We start from the raw sequence: 17,901 nt of genomic DNA, 5'->3' as shown, positions 1-17,901 counted from the left end.
GTCACCAGGATACAGAGTGTACCGTGTCACCAGGATACAGAGTGTACCGTGTCACCAGGATACAGAGTGAACCGTGTCACCAGGATACAGAGTGTACCGTGTCACCAGGATACAGAGTGAACCATGTCACCAGGATACAGAGTGTACCGTGTCACCAGGATACAGAGTGTACCGTGTCACCAGGATACAGAGTGTACCGTGTCACCAGGATACAGAGTGTACCATGTCACCACGTTATAGAGTGTCCCATGTCACCAGGATACAGAGTGTATAATGTCACCAGGATACAGAGTGTACCGTGTCACCAGGATACAGAGTGTATAATGTCACCAGGATACAGAGTGTACCGTGTCACCAGGATACAGAGTGTACCGTGTCACCAGGATACAGAGTGTACCATGTCACCAGGATACAGAGTGTACCGTGTCACCAGGATACAGAGTGTCCCATGTCACCAGGTTACAGAGTGTACCGTGTCACCAGGATACAGAGTGTACCGTGTCACCAGGATACAGAGTGTACCATGTCACCAGGATACAGAGTGTACCATGTCACCAGGTTACAGAGTGTACCATGTCACCATGTTACAGAGTGTACAATGTCACCAGGTTACAGAGTGTAGAATGTCACCAGGATACAGAGTGTCCCATGTAACCAGGTTACAGAGTGTCCCCCCATGTCACCAGGTTACAGAGTGTCCCATGTAACCAGGTTACAGAGTGTCCCATGTTACCAGGTTACAGAGTGTCCCATGTAACCAGGTTACAGAGTGTCCCATGTTACCAGGATACAGAGTGCCCCATGTCACCAGGTTACAGAGTGTACCATGTCACCAGGATACAGTGTCCCATGTCACCAGGATACAGAGTGTACCATGTCACCAGGATACAGAGTGTACCATGTCACCAGGATACAGAGTGTACCATGTCACCAGGTTACAGAGTGTACCATGTCACCAGGATACAGAGTGTACCATGTCACCAGGATACAGAGTGTCCCATGTCACCAGGATACAGAGTGTACCGTGTCACCAGGATACAGAGTGTACCGTGTCACCAGGATACAGAGTGTACCATGTCACCAGGATACAGAGTGTACCGTGTCACCAGGATACAGAGTGTCCCATGTCACCAGGATACAGAGTGTCCCATGTCACCAGGATACAGAGTGTACCATGTCACCAGGTTACAGAGTGTCCCATGTCACCAGGATACAGAGTGTACCATGCCCCCTACATTACAGAGTGTACCATGTCACCAGGATACAGAGTGTATAATGTCACCAGGTTACAGAGTGTCCCCCCATGTCACCAGGTTACAGAGTGTCCCATGTAACCAGGTTACAGAGTGTCCCATGTTACCAGGATACAGAGTGCCCCATGTCACCAGGTTACAGAGTGTACCATGTCACCAGGATACAGTGTCCCATGTCACCAGGATACAGAGTGTACCATGTCACCAGGATACAGAGTGTACCATGTCACCAGGATACAGAGTGTACCATGTCACCAGGTTACAGAGTGTACCATGTCACCAGGATACAGAGTGTACCATGTCACCAGGATACAGAGTGTCCCATGTCACCAGGATACAGAGTGTACCGTGTCACCAGGATACAGAGTGTACCGTGTCACCAGGATACAGAGTGTACCATGTCACCAGGATACAGAGTGTACCGTGTCACCAGGATACAGAGTGTCCCATGTCACCAGGATACAGAGTGTCCCATGTCACCAGGATACAGAGTGTACCATGCCCCCTACATTACAGAGTGTACCATGTCACCAGGATACAGAGTGTATAATGTCACCAGGTTACAGAGTGTACCATGTCACCAGGATACAGAGTGTACCATGTCACCAGGTTACAGAGTGTACCATGTCACCAGGTTACAGAGTGTACCATGTCACCAGGATACAGAGTGTACCATGTCACCAGGATACAGAGTGTACCATGTCACCAGGTTACAGAGTGTACCATGTCACCAGGATACAGAGTGTATAATGTCACCAGGATACAGAGTGTACCATGTCACCAGGTTACAGAGTGTCCCATGTCACCAGGATACAGAGTGTATAATGTCACCAGTTTACAGAGTGTACCATGTCACCAGGTTACAGAGTGTCCCATGTCACCAGGATACAGAGTGTCCCATGTCACCAGGATACAGAGTGTACCATGTCACCAGGTTACAGAGTGTACCATGTCACCAGGTTACAGAGTGTACCATGTCACCAGGTTACAGAGTGTACCATGTCACCAGGATACAGAGTGTACCATGTCACCAGGTTACAGAGTGTACCATGTCACCAGGATACAGAGTGTACCATGTCACCAGGATACAGAGTGTACCATGTCACCAGGATACAGAGTGTACCATGTCACCAGGTTACAGAGTGTACCATGTCACCAGGATACAGAGTGTCCCATGTCACCAGGATACAGAGTGTACCGTGTCACCAGGATACAGAGTGTACCGTGTCACCAGGATACAGAGTGAACCGTGTCACCAGGATACAGAGTGTACCGTGTCACCAGGATACAGAGTGAACCATGTCACCAGGATACAGAGTGTACCGTGTCACCAGGATACAGAGTGTACCGTGTCACCAGGATACAGAGTGTACCGTGTCACCAGGATACAGAGTGTACCATGTCACCACGTTATAGAGTGTCCCATGTCACCAGGATACAGAGTGTATAATGTCACCAGGATACAGAGTGTACCGTGTCACCAGGATACAGAGTGTATAATGTCACCAGGATACAGAGTGTACCGTGTCACCAGGATACAGAGTGTACCGTGTCACCAGGATACAGAGTGTACCATGTCACCAGGATACAGAGTGTACCGTGTCACCAGGATACAGAGTGTACCATGTCACCAGGATACAGAGTGTACCATGTCACCAGGTTACAGAGTGTACCATGTCACCATGTTACAGAGTGTACAATGTCACCAGGTTACAGAGTGTATAATGTCACCAGGATACAGAGTGTCCCATGTAACCAGGTTACAGAGTGTCCCCCCATGTCACCAGGTTACAGAGTGTCCCATGTCACCAGGTTACAGAGTGTCCCATGTTACCAGGTTACAGAGTGTCCCATGTCACCAGGTTACAGAGTGTACCGTGTCACCAGGATACAGAGTGTACCATGTCACCAGGATACAGAGTGTCCCATGTCACCAGGATACAGAGTGTACCATGTCACCAGGATACAGAGTGTACCATGTCACCAGGATACAGAGTGTACCATGTCACCAGGATACAGAGTGTACCATGTCACCAGGATACAGAGTGTACCATGTCACCAGGTTACAGAGTGTACCATGTCACCAGGATACAGAGTGTACCATGTCACCAGGATACAGAGTGTCCCATGTCACCAGGATACAGAGTGTACCGTGTCACCAGGATACAGAGTGTACCGTGTCACCAGGATACAGAGTGTACCATGTCACCAGGATACAGAGTGTACCGTGTCACCAGGATACAGAGTGTCCCATGTCACCAGGTTACAGAGTGTATAATGTCACCAGGATACAGAGTGTCCCATGTAACCAGGTTACAGAGTGTCCCATGTTACCAGGTTACAGAGTGTCCCATGTCACCAGGTTACAGAGTGTACCGTGTCACCAGGATACAGAGTGTACCATGTCACCAGGATACAGAGTGTACCATGTCACCAGGATACAGTGTCCCATGTCACCAGGATACAGAGTGTACCATGTCACCAGGATACAGAGTGTACCATGTCACCAGGATACAGAGTGTCCCATGTCACCAGGATACAGAGTGTACCGTGTCACCAGGATACAGAGTGTACCGTGTCACCAGGATACAGAGTGTACCATGTCACCAGGATACAGAGTGTACCATGTCACCAGGATACAGTGTCCCATGTCACCAGGATACAGAGTGTACTATGTCACCAGGATATAGAGTGTACCATGTCACCAGGTTACAGAGTGTCCCATGTCACCAGGTTACAGAGTGTCCCATGTCACCAGGTTACAGAGTGTCCCATGTCACCAGGTTACAGAGTGTCCTCAGAGACATGGTCCTACTCTAGCATTCTCACACTAGCAATGGCCGCTCCTGGGCTGAACAAGCCTACAACTGGGCCGATAGGAGCCAAATCTTTGAATTTCTGGGTCAGTCTTTTATATATCTTGTTTAGTATTTTTCTAACAATTTTTTTTCTGTAGTGGCCCACACAGTAATATTGCCCACTTTGTACCCCCCCCCCCATATAGTAGTTAGGTTGCCTCTACGACCCCATATATCAGTAAGGCCTTCTCTGTGCCCCATATACTGTTAGGCCATGATTATTACGGAAAGATACGTTCCCATCTATGGGATCTCTGCCGGAGCGTATACACATAGTATACGCTCCAGCCGGGATCCCTAGCGGCGCCACAAACAACTGACATGTCAGTTTTCTGCAGTAGCTATTCATTGAATAGCAGACGCAGAAAAACTGTCAGTGCACACTCTGGAACATGCGGCTCCAGCCGCACGCTCCATACTGTGCTGTGGGGAGTTCTGATGTGGGCGCGCACAGATGTGCCTGCATTAGAAGTCTGCGGCGCTAAAGATCATCCGGCCGGTACTGCAGTACCGGCCGGGTTGATCTTTTCTGGAATGGCTGGTCTCTTACATAATGTGAATAGCCTTAGGCCCCATATAGTATAGGGCCCCTACACTGCTCCCAAATAGTAGTAGTCCCCTATAATACCCTCATATAGTATAAGGCCCCCATACTGCCTCCATATAGTGTTATCTACTCATACTGCTCTAATATAATATCATCCAGCACATGTGCAGTGTTCAGACATGATGATTAGGAGAAATCCTGCCCAGGATGAAGAGGGGAGGGGGGATGGAGGGGCAGTGCAGGCCTAGGGCACAAGTACTCTAGGCCACACCAATTTGACACAGGGCTGCAAGTTTAAAAGTTGTTTTTTAAGACAATAAATGCATCACCTGCCGAACGGCCCCCAGGACAGATCTTGGATTAAAAGCAGCTATAAGAAGGTACAAGCAATTTGAGGGGGGATTGTGGGTCCTTTAAAAATACTTATTGCACAAATATCATAATAGAGAACATTTCTCCCAACTCCCATTACGACTCCGCTGGCTGCATTAAGGCCATTTTCCTGAGAATCAGTGATGTAGACTTTGATAAATCGCCCTACCACTGCCTCAGTTCTTCGTATTGTCAGTATCTCCCATGTGTAATCGTGATTTAAAAGAATTTCTAATTATTCCTCAAAGTGACCAATTCTATCCATGCATAATAGGGGCCCTTTGCTCACTGAAACAATCTTTATATTACATATAAGATCATTTATTTATGCTAAATGAGTTTTCTCCAGAGCTTTTCACAGAAAGGAAGATTATAATTTTGGTCAGGCCATTACTGACCCTGCAGTCATTTCTAACGATGAACCAATGTTAATCTATTTCTTTCTTGTTCCATTTTTTATACATATCCTCTAAGGTCTTTGTCAGATCAGAGTAGGTGTCTGTGACAGTGCATTTTATATTATCTTCCACTTACAAAATCAGCAAGTTTCACCATGGAGAAGTAATTATGCAACCTCAGATTTATCCATTTCCAATTAAGAAGCTCCACTTCTGGCAGAAACGACTGAAAATAATGTCCATTTATTTTATCTGTATAGTTAGAATTCACATAAAAGAAAGGGGAAATGAATCACAAGTCAGATACATAATATAGTTTAACTGATTGTATTCAGAATGGGGATAATTCAGAGGGAAAAAAGTGTAGCGCCTGGAGTAGTGGATCCACTGGACCATCACCAGCGATAGCGCTGACCTCACCAGGGAGCGGAGTCTAAGGGGCCGCTGGTTTTCACCAGAGCCCGCCGCAAGGCGGGATGGACTTGCTGCGGCAGGCGACCCCCAGGTCGCTACCCCTGGCTTGGTTGCTAGTGACGGCAGGCGAGGTGTGACAGGAGCAGTAGGCAGGAGATAGTGCAGGCGGAGGATAGTATATGCGCTAGCAGGTGGCGGACAGGACTGAGGAACAATGGGAAGGCAGCGGGCAAGGACTAGGGACAAGGACTAAGGTCAGGAACAACAGGGAGCTGGGCCAAACGCTATGGGAAGCATATAGAGGCTCCAACACGAGGGACAGGGCATGCTGGGATTTATAGGGAGTGATTGGGTGCAACTACCAATTAGGGACGGACTGGCCCTTTAAATCTGAGACAGCCGGCGCGCGCGCGCCCTAGGAGGCGGGGGCGTGCGCCGGCCGGCACAGACAGAGACCGGAGCGGGACGAGGTGAGGCGCCCCCCGGGGCCGAACAGACCGCAGCGCCGGGTCCCTGCACAGGGACCCCGGCAGCTGTGTGGGATAGAGGGCGGTCGCGGCGGCGGCCCGGAGCACGGGACGCCGCCGCGGCCATGACAAAAAGCCACGTAGGAACAAAACAAGTTGCATCATAGATATGTGGTGCAGCCTCTCTATTGTATGGGGTTGTCTCTGGTGCTATGCTTAAAGGGAATGTACTAGCAGTACATTCACTTTTAAGGAGAAGTCCAGTGATTTTTTTTTTAAAGTATTTTATTGCTCCCCCAAAAGTTATACAAATCCCCAATATACACTTATTACGGGAAATGCACATAAATTGCTTTTTCCCCTGCACTTACTACTGCATCAAGGCTTCACTTCCTGGATAACATGGTGATGGCTGTGGCTGCTGGAGAGGATGATGGCAGGGGGACACTGAGGGACACAGGGCACTGGAAGGACACTGAGCATCCCTCTGCCATCATCCTCTCCAGCAGCCACAGCCCGCACAGCTCTAGGACAAGCCCGCAAGTCGTGACATCACCATGTTATTCAGGAAGTGACATCACCATGTTATCCAGGAAGTGACATCACCATGTTATCCAGGAAGTGACATCACCATGTTATTCAGGAAGTGAAGCCTTGATGCAGTAGTAAGTGCAGGGAAAAAAGCACTTTATAAGCATTTCCCATAATAAGTGTATATTGCTGATTTGCATAACTATTGGGGGGCAATACAATACTTTAATAAAACTTTTTGCCAGACTTCTCCTTTAACCCCTTAGTGACCGCCGATACGGCTTTTTACGGCGGTCACTAAGGGTCCTTATTCTGCTGCCATCAGCTTTTTACGGCGATGGCAGAAAATAAGGCTGCGGGGCCGGGACGGCCCCCACCCCATCCCCCCGGCTACCGGAGGTAGCTGAGGGGTTGGGGCAGTGTGTGGGGTCCGTCCCGCCCCCCCCCCCCCTTACCGACGATCGCCGCTGTTAACGTTATAGCGGCGGCCGTCGGTAAAGGGGATTACCAGTGCTGCCGCCGCCTTTCATCTCCCCCCCGCCGTGAGACCTCAGATCAGCCATCCCTAGTAGGGCGATCACTAACCCCCCTCCCCCAGCGGCCATCATTTCCAAGATGGCCACCGCCATCGCTGTGAACCGACTAATGTCTGTTCACAGCGATGTAAAAGTTAAAATGAATGAAAGCCCCATGCTCTCCGCCACCAGAGGTAGCGGAGAGCATGGGGCAGTCATCGGGGACCCCCCTGTGGGGTCCCGGTACAAGCGATCAGCGGTATATACTATATACCGCTGATCGCTTGTACCATGTGCTCCTGGCACTTTTTATCCCCTGTCACCATGAATGATTGGTGACAGGGGATAAAAAGTGATGTCCCCCCACCCCCCAAGTCGCCCCCCACCCCCCCTGTCACCCCCGTCCCCCAGTCATCCCCCCCTTCCCCATATACTCACCTGATCCTGGAGCTCCGTCCTCCTCGACGTCCTGGCTGGTTATGAAGTGCGCATGCGCTTCACAACCAGCCAACTCTGAAAATTTAAAGTGACAGAGACCAATTTGGTCTCTGTCACTGAACTATGATTACTGTGATAGAAAATATCACAGTAATCATAGTAATACAGTGAAAATGAATATGTAAAGTACAAAAAGTGACAAACATACAAAAAAATAAAACACACACTTTTTATTATAGTAATAATTGCAGTTTACTCCCAAATTACCCCTAACCCCTCCCCAGATTACCCGTAACTACCGCAGCTAGCCCGTAACCACCGCACGTTGCCCGTAACCACCGCACGTTGCCCGTAACCACCGCACGTTGCCCGTAACCACCGCAAATTGCCAGTGACCCCCTCCCGATTGCCCGTAACCACCCCAAATTACATGTACCCACCCCAGATTACCTATAAGCACTTCAGTTTATCAATAACAATCCCAGATTGTCTGTAACCCTTCCAGGTTGCACATAACCCCCCCAGGTTCCCCGTAATCATGCCAGATTACATGTAACCCCCCAGATTGCACGTAACCACCGCACGTTGCCTCTGACCACGCCACGATGCCTCTGACCACGCCACGATGCCTCTGACCACCGCACGTTGCCTCTGACCACGCCACGATGCCTCTGACCACGCCACGATGCCTCTGACCACCGCACATCGCCTCTGACCACCACACGTCGCCTCTGACCACCCCACGTCGCCTCTGACCACCACACATCGCCTCTGACCACCACACGGCGCCTCTGACCACCACACGTCGCCTCTGACCACGCCACGGCGCCTCTGACCACCCCAAATTGCCAATGACCCCCTCCAGATTGCGGTGCCCATGCCAGATTACAGGTATCCACCCCAGATTGCCTATAAGAACTTCAGTTTATCCGTAACCAGCCCACGTTGCCTGTAACCACCCCACGTTGCCGTAACCACAGCAGGTTGCCCGTGACCACCACACATTGCCCATAACCACCCCACGTTGCCTGTAACCACCCCACGTTGCCTGTAACCACCCCAGGTTGCCGTAACCACAGCAGGTTGCCCGTGACCACCCCATGTTGTCCGTAACCACCCCAGATTACCTGTAACCACCTTAGGTTGCCCATAACCACCCCAGGCTGTCCGTAACCACCCCACATTACCTGTATTCTCATTTTTTTAATTTTATTTTAGTAACTGCGCTATTCTAATAACCATTACTAGCTGCGGTTTTGCTCCTGTAAATTGGCGCTCCTTCCCTTCTGAGCCCTGCTGTGTGCCCATACAGTGGTTTATGCCCACATATGGGGTACCGTTGTACTCAGGAGAACCTGCGTTACAGATTTTGGGGTACGTTTTCTCTCCTGTTCCTCGTCAAATTGAGAAATTTCAAACTAAACCAACATATTATTGGAAAAATTCGAGTTTTTCATTTTTACTGGCCAATTTTGAATACTTTCCTCTAATACCTGTGGGGTAAAAATGGTCACCACACCCCAAGATGAATTCTTTGAGGGGTGCACTTTCCAAAATGGGGTGACTTATGGGGGGTTTTCTCTCTGCTGACACTACAGGGGCACTGCAAACGCACCTGGGGCTCAGAAACTTCTTCAGAAAAATCTGCACTGAAAATGCTAATTGGCGCTCCTTCCCTTCTGAGCCCGGCTGTGTGCCCATGCAGTGGTTTATGCCCACATATGGGGTACCGTTCTACTCAGGAGAACCTGCTTTACATATATTGGGGTGACATTTCTCTCCTGTTCCTCGTGAAATTGAGAAATTTCAAACTAAAGGAACATATTATTGGAAAAAATCGAGTTTTTCATTTTTACTGTCTAATTGGCGCTCCTTTCCTTCTGAGCCCTCCTGTGTGCCCATGCAGTGGTTTATGCCCACATATGAGGTACCTTTTCACTTAGGAGAACCTGCGTTACAAATTTTGGGGTACTTTTTTCCTCTTGTTCCTCATAAAATTGAGAAATTTCAAACTAAAAGAACATAATATTGGAAAAATTTGAGTTTTTCATTTTTACTGTCTACTTTTGAATACTTTCCTCTAATACCTGTGGAGTCAAAATGGTCACCACACACCAAGATGAATACTTTGAGGGGTGCACTTTCCAAAATGGAGTGACATATGGCGAGATTTTACTCCGCTGGCACTACAGGGGCACTGCAAACGCACCTGTCGCTCGGAAACTTCTGCAGCAAAATCTGCATTGAAAAAGCTAATTGGCGCTCCTTCCCTTCTGAGCCCTCCTGTATGCCCATGCAGTGGTTTATGCCCACATATGGGGTACCATTGTACTCAGGAGAACCTGCGTTACAAATTTTGGGGTACTTTTTTCCTCTTGTTCCTCGTGAAATTGAGAAATTTCAAACTCAACGAACATATTATTGGAAGAATTTGAGTTTTTCATTTTTACTGTCTTCTTTTGAATACTTTCCTGTAATACCTGTGGGGTCAAAATGGTCAACTTACACCAAGATGAATTCTTTGAGGGGTGCACTTTCCAAAATGGGGTGACTTATGGGGGGTTTTCTCTCTGCTGACACTACAGGGGCACTGCAAACGCACCTGGCGCTCAGAAACTTCTTCAGCAAAATTTGCATTGGAAAAGCTAATTGGCGCTCCCTTCCTTCTGAGCCCTGCTGTGTGCCCATACAGTGGTTTACGCCCACATATGGGGTACCGTTGTACTCAAGAGAACCTGCATTACAAATTTTGGGGTGCTTTTTGTCTCATATTCCTTTTGAAAATGAGAAACTTAAATCTAAACGTATACATTATTGGAACATTTAAATTTTCCATTTTTTTATTAATTGTGAATTGTGAATACTTTCCTCCAGCCCCTGTAGGGTTAAAATGCTCATTATACCCCTAGATTAATTCTTTAAGGTGTGTAGTTTCCAAAATGGGGTCACTTATGGGGGTTTTCAGGATACCAGACTTCTAAATCCATTTAAAAAAAGAACTGGTCCCTAAAAAAATCAGTTTCACGAAAATGTGATAATTTGCTGATAAATTTCTAAGCCCCATAACACCCTAAAAAAGTAAAATATGTTTACCAAATTATGCCAGAATAAAGAAGACATATTGGTAATGTGACTTAGTAACTAATTTATGTGCTACGAGTTTCTTTTTTTAGAAGCAGAGAATTTCAAAGTTCATAAAATGCAAATTTTTTAAATTTTTCATGATATTTTGATGTTTTTCACAAAAAACACACAAAGTAGTGACCAAATTTTGCCACTAACATAAAGTGCCATATGTCACGAAAAAACAATCTCAGAATCGCTAGCATGCGTTAAAGCATCACTGAGCTATAAGAGCATAAAGTGAGACAGGTCAGATTTTGAAAAATTAGCCTGGTCATTAAGGCCCAAACTAGCTGCAGCACGAAGGGGTTAAGTTTTTCATATGGATAGAATGGTGCTGGTGCGGGGAAGCCCAGTTCCTGTGTATGGTGCCGTTCTATTCCTGGGCACCGGCTAGGGCTGAAGCACTGTAGGCAGGCTGGCCCACCCCCAGTGGGAGGAAACCTCCGCCCCTCTATGATGCGGCTCCATTGATTCTAATGGAGCTTTCCCGTGCCGCCACCATTCTATCCATGTGAAAAACTTAAAGCGAATGTAGTGCTGGTACATTCACTTTAAAGCGTACCTGTCATTTCTCACTGCTGTTAAAGGGGAACTGTTAGAAAGGTTAGGCAGTGCCCCAAACAGCCTTACCGTACATCGTTTTAAGATTTTTACATCAATAGACCGCAGGGATGCCGGTGGTGCTGTCCTTTTTTTGAACCATGGCCCAGTTCCCCTGCATGGTGCCGGTCTACCTGCCCGGCCTGAAGCACTTGCGGGGTGCCCCCAGTGTGAAGTTCTGCCCTCCCCTCTGTGACGCGGCTCCATTAGAATCAATAGAGCCGCGTCACAGAGGGGGGGGGGGGGGTTTCGTCACACTGGGCGTGGGTGGGCCTGTCCTCAGTGTTCCAAGCTGGACCAGGAATAGACCAGCACCATACAGGGGAACCGGTCCGTAGTTCAAAAAAGGGACTGCGGCATCAGCATCCCCATGCTGACACATTGCTGGTACATTGGCTTTAAAATTACACCTAACCTGCCCTGAGGATGAAGGTAGGAGACATATTTTCATCCTCAGCACTCCGAGCACTATAGGGAGTGATCCTTGGCTGATCACATATTTTAAGCCTGCTTTACAGTTTATCACTATCGCCCTCCTATTTCACCGAAACAGGAGATGTGCGGCCGACAGAAAAGGGAAAGTATAGAAAATGGCCCACTATTTAAACAGTAGTAGTAGTAGTAGTAGTAGTAGTAGTAGTAGTAGAGTAGTTATCATAGAAATAATAAATTTATCAGATACATATTAGTTCTGCCTATAAATTTCCAGAGAGATTCAGAGATTGCAGCTCCGATCTCTAACATAAGTGTGCCCTTTAATCACTCACTCTGATTGCATTTTCTTGTATTCTGATTACATTCTCTACCAGTTGCAGTAGTAATATAGGTTATATTCCATATGCAGATTTATAGAAATGTAACAGCTGAAAATCTGTGACAAAAACCTGGTGATAGAACCAACTACTAAAAGAAAAAGTGAAGGTAGAAATTCAACTAACAGCGCAGCAAAGACACAAAGTTCCTGCAGCTTCATGTCACTATTTTCAAGATACTTGGCGATGGCAGCACAAAGCTACAGAAACATTACTTTTATTTGAATATTAGATAGAGTAAACATTATCTCATATCTATCTATCTATCTATCTATCTATCTCCTATCTATCTATCTATCTATCTATCTATCTCCTATCTATCTATCTATCTATCTATCTATCTATCTATCTCCTATCTATCTATCTATCTATCTATCTATCTATCTATCACCTATCTATACACTATCTATCTATCTATCTATCTATCTATCTATCTATCTATCTCCTATCTATCTATCTATCTATCTATCTATCTCCTATCTATCTATCTATCTATCTATCTATCTATCTATCTATCTATCTCCTACCTATCTATCTATCTATCTATCTATCTATCTATCTATCATCTATCTCCTATCTATCTATCTATCTATCTATCTATCTATCTATCTATCTATCTCCTATCTATCTATCTATCTATCTATCTATCTATCTTCTATCTATCTATCTATCTATCTATCTATCTATCTATCTATCTATCTCCTATCTATCTATCTATCTATCTATCTATCTATCTCCTATCTATGTCCTATCTATCTATCTCCTATCTATCTATCTATCTATCTATCTATCTATCTATCTATCTTCTATCTATCTCCTATCTATCTATCTATCTATCTATCTATCTATCTATCTATCTCCTATCTATCTATCTATCTATCTATCTATCTATCTATCTATCTATCTATCTATCTCCTATCTATCTATCTATCTATCTATCTATCTATCTATCTATCTATCTATCCAAATGAACTTGGGGCAATAAGATAAGACCTCAATACACTAGTCTCACCTTTGAAATCCAGAGAAAGTTACAGCCCACCTCACAAGTCCTTCAGAGGTGGTTTATTTCACAAAGTGCATCTAACATGGAGCTCCGCTTTCAGCTTGGAAATAATCTTAGCTCTTAGCACTTTGTATAATAAACCACTTCTGAATGACTTGTGATGTATGCTGTGATTTTCTGTGGATATCCGCCATGCTTCCACCATCTCATGTAAGGGCAGCACTAACTGCACCAGGTCCTGCAAAACAGCATAGCGGCCATGTTTAGTTATGGCAGCATCACCATGACAACCACAGACGCTGCATGTAGTGTAGTCGATGGCAGTTTCAGAGCTGTTGTAGGACATCTACCGACCGGTCACTTGCTGGGTGGTAGAGTGTGACAGCACTACAATGGTGGTTGGTCGGTGGAGTATAGTTCAGCCAGATAGTATAGTGTTGTGACGCCAGTGCTGAATCAGCACACAGGTATACAGCACACCTGCTTTAAGTATTTTTTGGAGGCTGGCTATACCTTTCCCCCAATAGTCAGTGACCTGCCGGGTTGTGATGGGTCCCTTGGGCGCTTATCACGGTGGTCCGGAGTGGAGTTATGACCCACCTGGACTGTGACCCACAGAAAGGGGAGATAACCCAATGACGATGTAGCTGCTGTGTAGGAGTCCTGGTAAAATAAATAAACTCTTCCTTTACTGACAAATGCGTTGGCATACAGGTAGATAATTACCTTGGACTTGACTTGACTAGATCTGCTCCGAGAACTGTAGAGGTAGTGAACGTAGAGTAGCAGTGCTGACTTGGTTGCTTGCTGAGAAGAATAAAGTGAGTTCAAAGGAGTGGAGAGGAATAGGTTGTAAAAGTTTAGAGTAGTGAAGAGGAGTTTGTCTTGAGAGTCCCAACCCAATGTAGTACTGTGCGCTGCCGGAACTTTAGAAAGAGTAGAAAGATACTTGAGAATACTTAAAGAAGAAGAATACTTATGCCTGTGCTTCTACCTTTGTCGCTGTAACCACCTGTTTCCATACAGTGTCGGATGACCCGTCCTACTAGGGTGACACAAGCCCCGTTCCTAGCTACCCGAGTTGAGCAAGGTGTCCAAAGTTACCTAGTTTCACCTGCACTGGGAGATAAAGTACGTAGGCTCTTGGCTGCTTTGCTCTATCCAGATCAGTTCCTCTAGCTTGAAGGATACTGTCCTGAACTGTTTAAGTTGTTCAAAGCCTTGGTTGGGGTGATCCCTGACTTGTCCTCTCTGTTGGTGTTTAGCACTGCATTAAAGGTAGAAGCTTTGCCTTAAATAAGAAAAAGTCTCTGCGTCTTCCGTACGTCTGTCCACTATCACACTCCAGACAGACTAGACTACACTGGACTGACTACTTATTCTTGACAGGTGACCTGGCGGAGCCAGGGCCCAGCTTGACTACAGCAGGGACCATCCTGTCTTGCGTCCTCTCTCTACAAAAACTTGACGAAGACTAACTAAGTTTGGGTCTACACTTCATCTCTCCATGTCACAACTTCCTACAGGGTGTATGAAACAACCTCTGTGAGTAGTGAAGAAGAGAGTGCAAGGAGACAGAAAGATAGGGATAGGCAGAAGAGAAGAGCAGCTCTCATTGGTGTGCAGATCCCAAACAAAAAAAATAACCCTTAGTTCACTACAGCTATACAATATACATACATGAATACACATACTACTGACATCTAGTGGCAAAACTCATATATGACTTCATTACCACTTCACTTTGAGTTACAGGCTTTTGCTATGGGTGTTCAGACTGAAGAATGAACCTGCTCATTCTTCAGCCGGATGACGGAATCTGGCAAACCATAGAATATAGCCTATGGGAGCAGCGGAGATGCGCACGGCCACCAGTCTCCGCGAGCAGGTGCGAGCTGCGGTATCCGCAGCGGGTGTTCCATCGGGATTCCGTAGTGTGCACATACCCTTATTATCTTAGGATAGATATCGGAAAGGATTAATCACAGTGAGTTCATTAGCAACTTGACCTCAGAATAACCCTCCCAGCATTACAAAGAAGTTACAATGTTGCAGATAAAGCCTGCCAGGGACTTGTTTACATCAGCTGTCTCAGAAAGGAGGAGGGGGAGACGGAGAGAGAAAGGCTCACACACAGATTTTTGTGTTTTCAGCAGAAAGCAGCAGCTGAGAACTGAGGGAAGGAGACTGAATAGATAAAAACAAGTATGGAAGGAATTGTTAAGTATCACCATGGGCAGCAACATATTAAAAGTTATAATTGAGTGGAATACTCCTTTACAGCAGGTTCTGCCCAATGAACTTGCTGATATGCCCCAGAAGTTCTTTACCTGAGGACTGCAGGGCTGTGAATCATTTTCCTCTTCTCCCCCACATTAAGGGGCTTAGGAGCATTTGGGGCGTAATGGAGCAACCCCCTTGGCCTGCCTAGCACGCCCCCTCCTGTGCTGCCCACTATGCATATTCTTATGTGCATAGTTAGTGGCACGGGAGGGGGCGGGTTGGGCGGGTTGATCTCGTGCTTCTAAGGCCCTGATTAGCATAGGGGCAAGTAGGGGCTATCTCCAGAATGCGGGGAGAAGAGGAGAATGATTGACAGCCCAGCAGTCATCAGGTTAAGAACTTCTGCGGCATATCAGCAGGTACATTGGGCTCATTGGGCCGTTTAAAGTGGTCATCCCAAAATGATAACTTATGCTACCGATCCACAGGATAGGTGATACGAATCTGATTGGTGGGGGGCTGACTGCTGGGACCACCACTTAACTCAAGAGTTGAGGTCTCCAATCCCTTGAATGAATGAATGACTGTTGCCTATGCGCTGCTGCTCCATTCAGTCACTATGGATCTGCCATGATAATCGAGCACTTTACTTGGCAGAATAAGTACAGACGATCCAAAATTCTATTTTATTGTTATATATCTAATAGTATAACTTTAAATAATAGATTGCACTAAAATGAAGTGAAGTGTAAAATTCCGGAATACAAATCACACAAATAATCACCTACCACATATCTCCTAAGTGACTGGATAATAAGAAAACATCCTACCTGTACTATCCTCTAAGGAAACATTGATAAACATATCGTCGTCGTCTTCTGTATGTGAATCCATACGCGCCATCCTCCATCCAGCTTTGCCCTGTTGCACACAGCCTGGCGCTCGGCTTTTTACACTTTGCATGTGACACTATGAGTTAAATCATTAATACCTTCCTGGCAAACAAAGGCCGACTGCTTCTTCCCATAGGACGAGCACCTAATGCTAAGCAATACGATCTCTCCCTGCACTTCCCAGGTCCAAAGTGTAAGACTAATTATTTCCGTATGTCAGAGTATTAGATGAATACATAGTCGTATATTTGCTCTTTTAAACCTTTTAAAATGTAAAGGGCATTAGCCACCTTCTTTCCACAATTCACATTGATCGAAGAAACATAATACAAATAAATAGTAATAATAATAAAAATATAAACTATTGTACCCAAACTATACACAAAGCATAGCCTGTCTTCATCACTGCATTCTATAAGGATTCTTGGGGGGGGGGGGGGGGGGGGGAGATCTCCTTCTGTGCATGAGCCCAGTAGTCCTGGATATTCATGAGAAGCAGAAAACTCCACCCACCAGCTGCTGATTGGCAGTTATCTATCCATGCTGTGTATAGACAGCAACTGTCACTCAGCAGCTGGAGGGTGGGGGGAGGGGTGTGGCAAGAATCCTATTCTCCTACATGTTAGGAGAACGGCTGAACAGAATGATGTAAGTAATACACCGAACTGTTCAGCATTTCTGTCACCAGTTTATGCTGCCCTCATTTAAGGCGGAATAAACTTAGTGACAAATTTCCTTTTTGTATAATGTTCCCAATAGTTGTTTCTTAGTTTACTGTAAGTGAAGTTTTCAATACTATTAACTCCGGAAGAAACTGAGTTTATCAAAGTTTGGCTCGCTTGCAAAGAACCCTTAATTTTCCGTTATGGCTGGGTAATCTATTGCTCTTGGCTGCAGCAGCTGAGAGCAATAGAACACGGATCTCATTGATCTATGCAGTATATCTATACTAGAATCACCCCCCTTTTCCCATTGTATAAATAAAATAAAAAAATAGATAAAAAATAAACATATTTGGGATCGCTGTGTGCGTATTGGCCTGAAATATTAAATTATCATACTCCTGATCTTGCACTGTAAACGGTGTAAGCACTAAAAATTCCAAAGTGCAAAATTGTGTATTTTTGGTTGCATCAAATTAAGAACAATTGTGATAAAAAGTTGCATATACGCAAACAAGGTACCAGTAGAAAGTACAGATCATGACGCAAGAAATGACACCTGACACAGCCCCATAGACCAAAGGATAAAAGCTATAAGCATGAGAATAAAGCAATTTTAAGGAACATATATTTTTTAAAAGGTCTCCATTTTTTAAAAGCCATCAAATAAAATAAAAGTTATGCAAGTTACATATCGTCGTAATTGTACTGACTTGAGGAACATTTATAACATGTCAGTTTTGAGCTAGGGCGAACGACATAAAAACAACACCCCCCCCCCCCCCA

General features: G+C 45.8%; 1 protein-coding gene across 1 annotated transcript in view; it reads right to left on the bottom strand.

Moving 5' to 3' along the window:
- SCOC (short coiled-coil protein) overlaps window positions 1-16,489 on the bottom strand; it is a 35,600-nt gene extending 19,111 nt beyond the window's left edge. Inside the window, exon 1 of the mRNA XM_069976851.1 lies at window positions 16,391-16,489. Coding sequence (XP_069832952.1) covers window positions 16,391-16,463 — 73 coding nt within the window. The 5' untranslated portion in view covers window positions 16,464-16,489. The remainder of the gene's footprint in view (window positions 1-16,390) is intronic.
- Window positions 16,490-17,901: the final 1,412 nt, after the last annotated feature.

This window comes from Dendropsophus ebraccatus, chromosome 7 (assembly GCF_027789765.1).
Source record: "Dendropsophus ebraccatus isolate aDenEbr1 chromosome 7, aDenEbr1.pat, whole genome shotgun sequence".
In the NCBI taxonomy this organism is placed as follows: Eukaryota; Metazoa; Chordata; class Amphibia; order Anura; family Hylidae; genus Dendropsophus; species Dendropsophus ebraccatus.
This window is presented reverse-complemented; position numbering and strand designations above follow the sequence as displayed.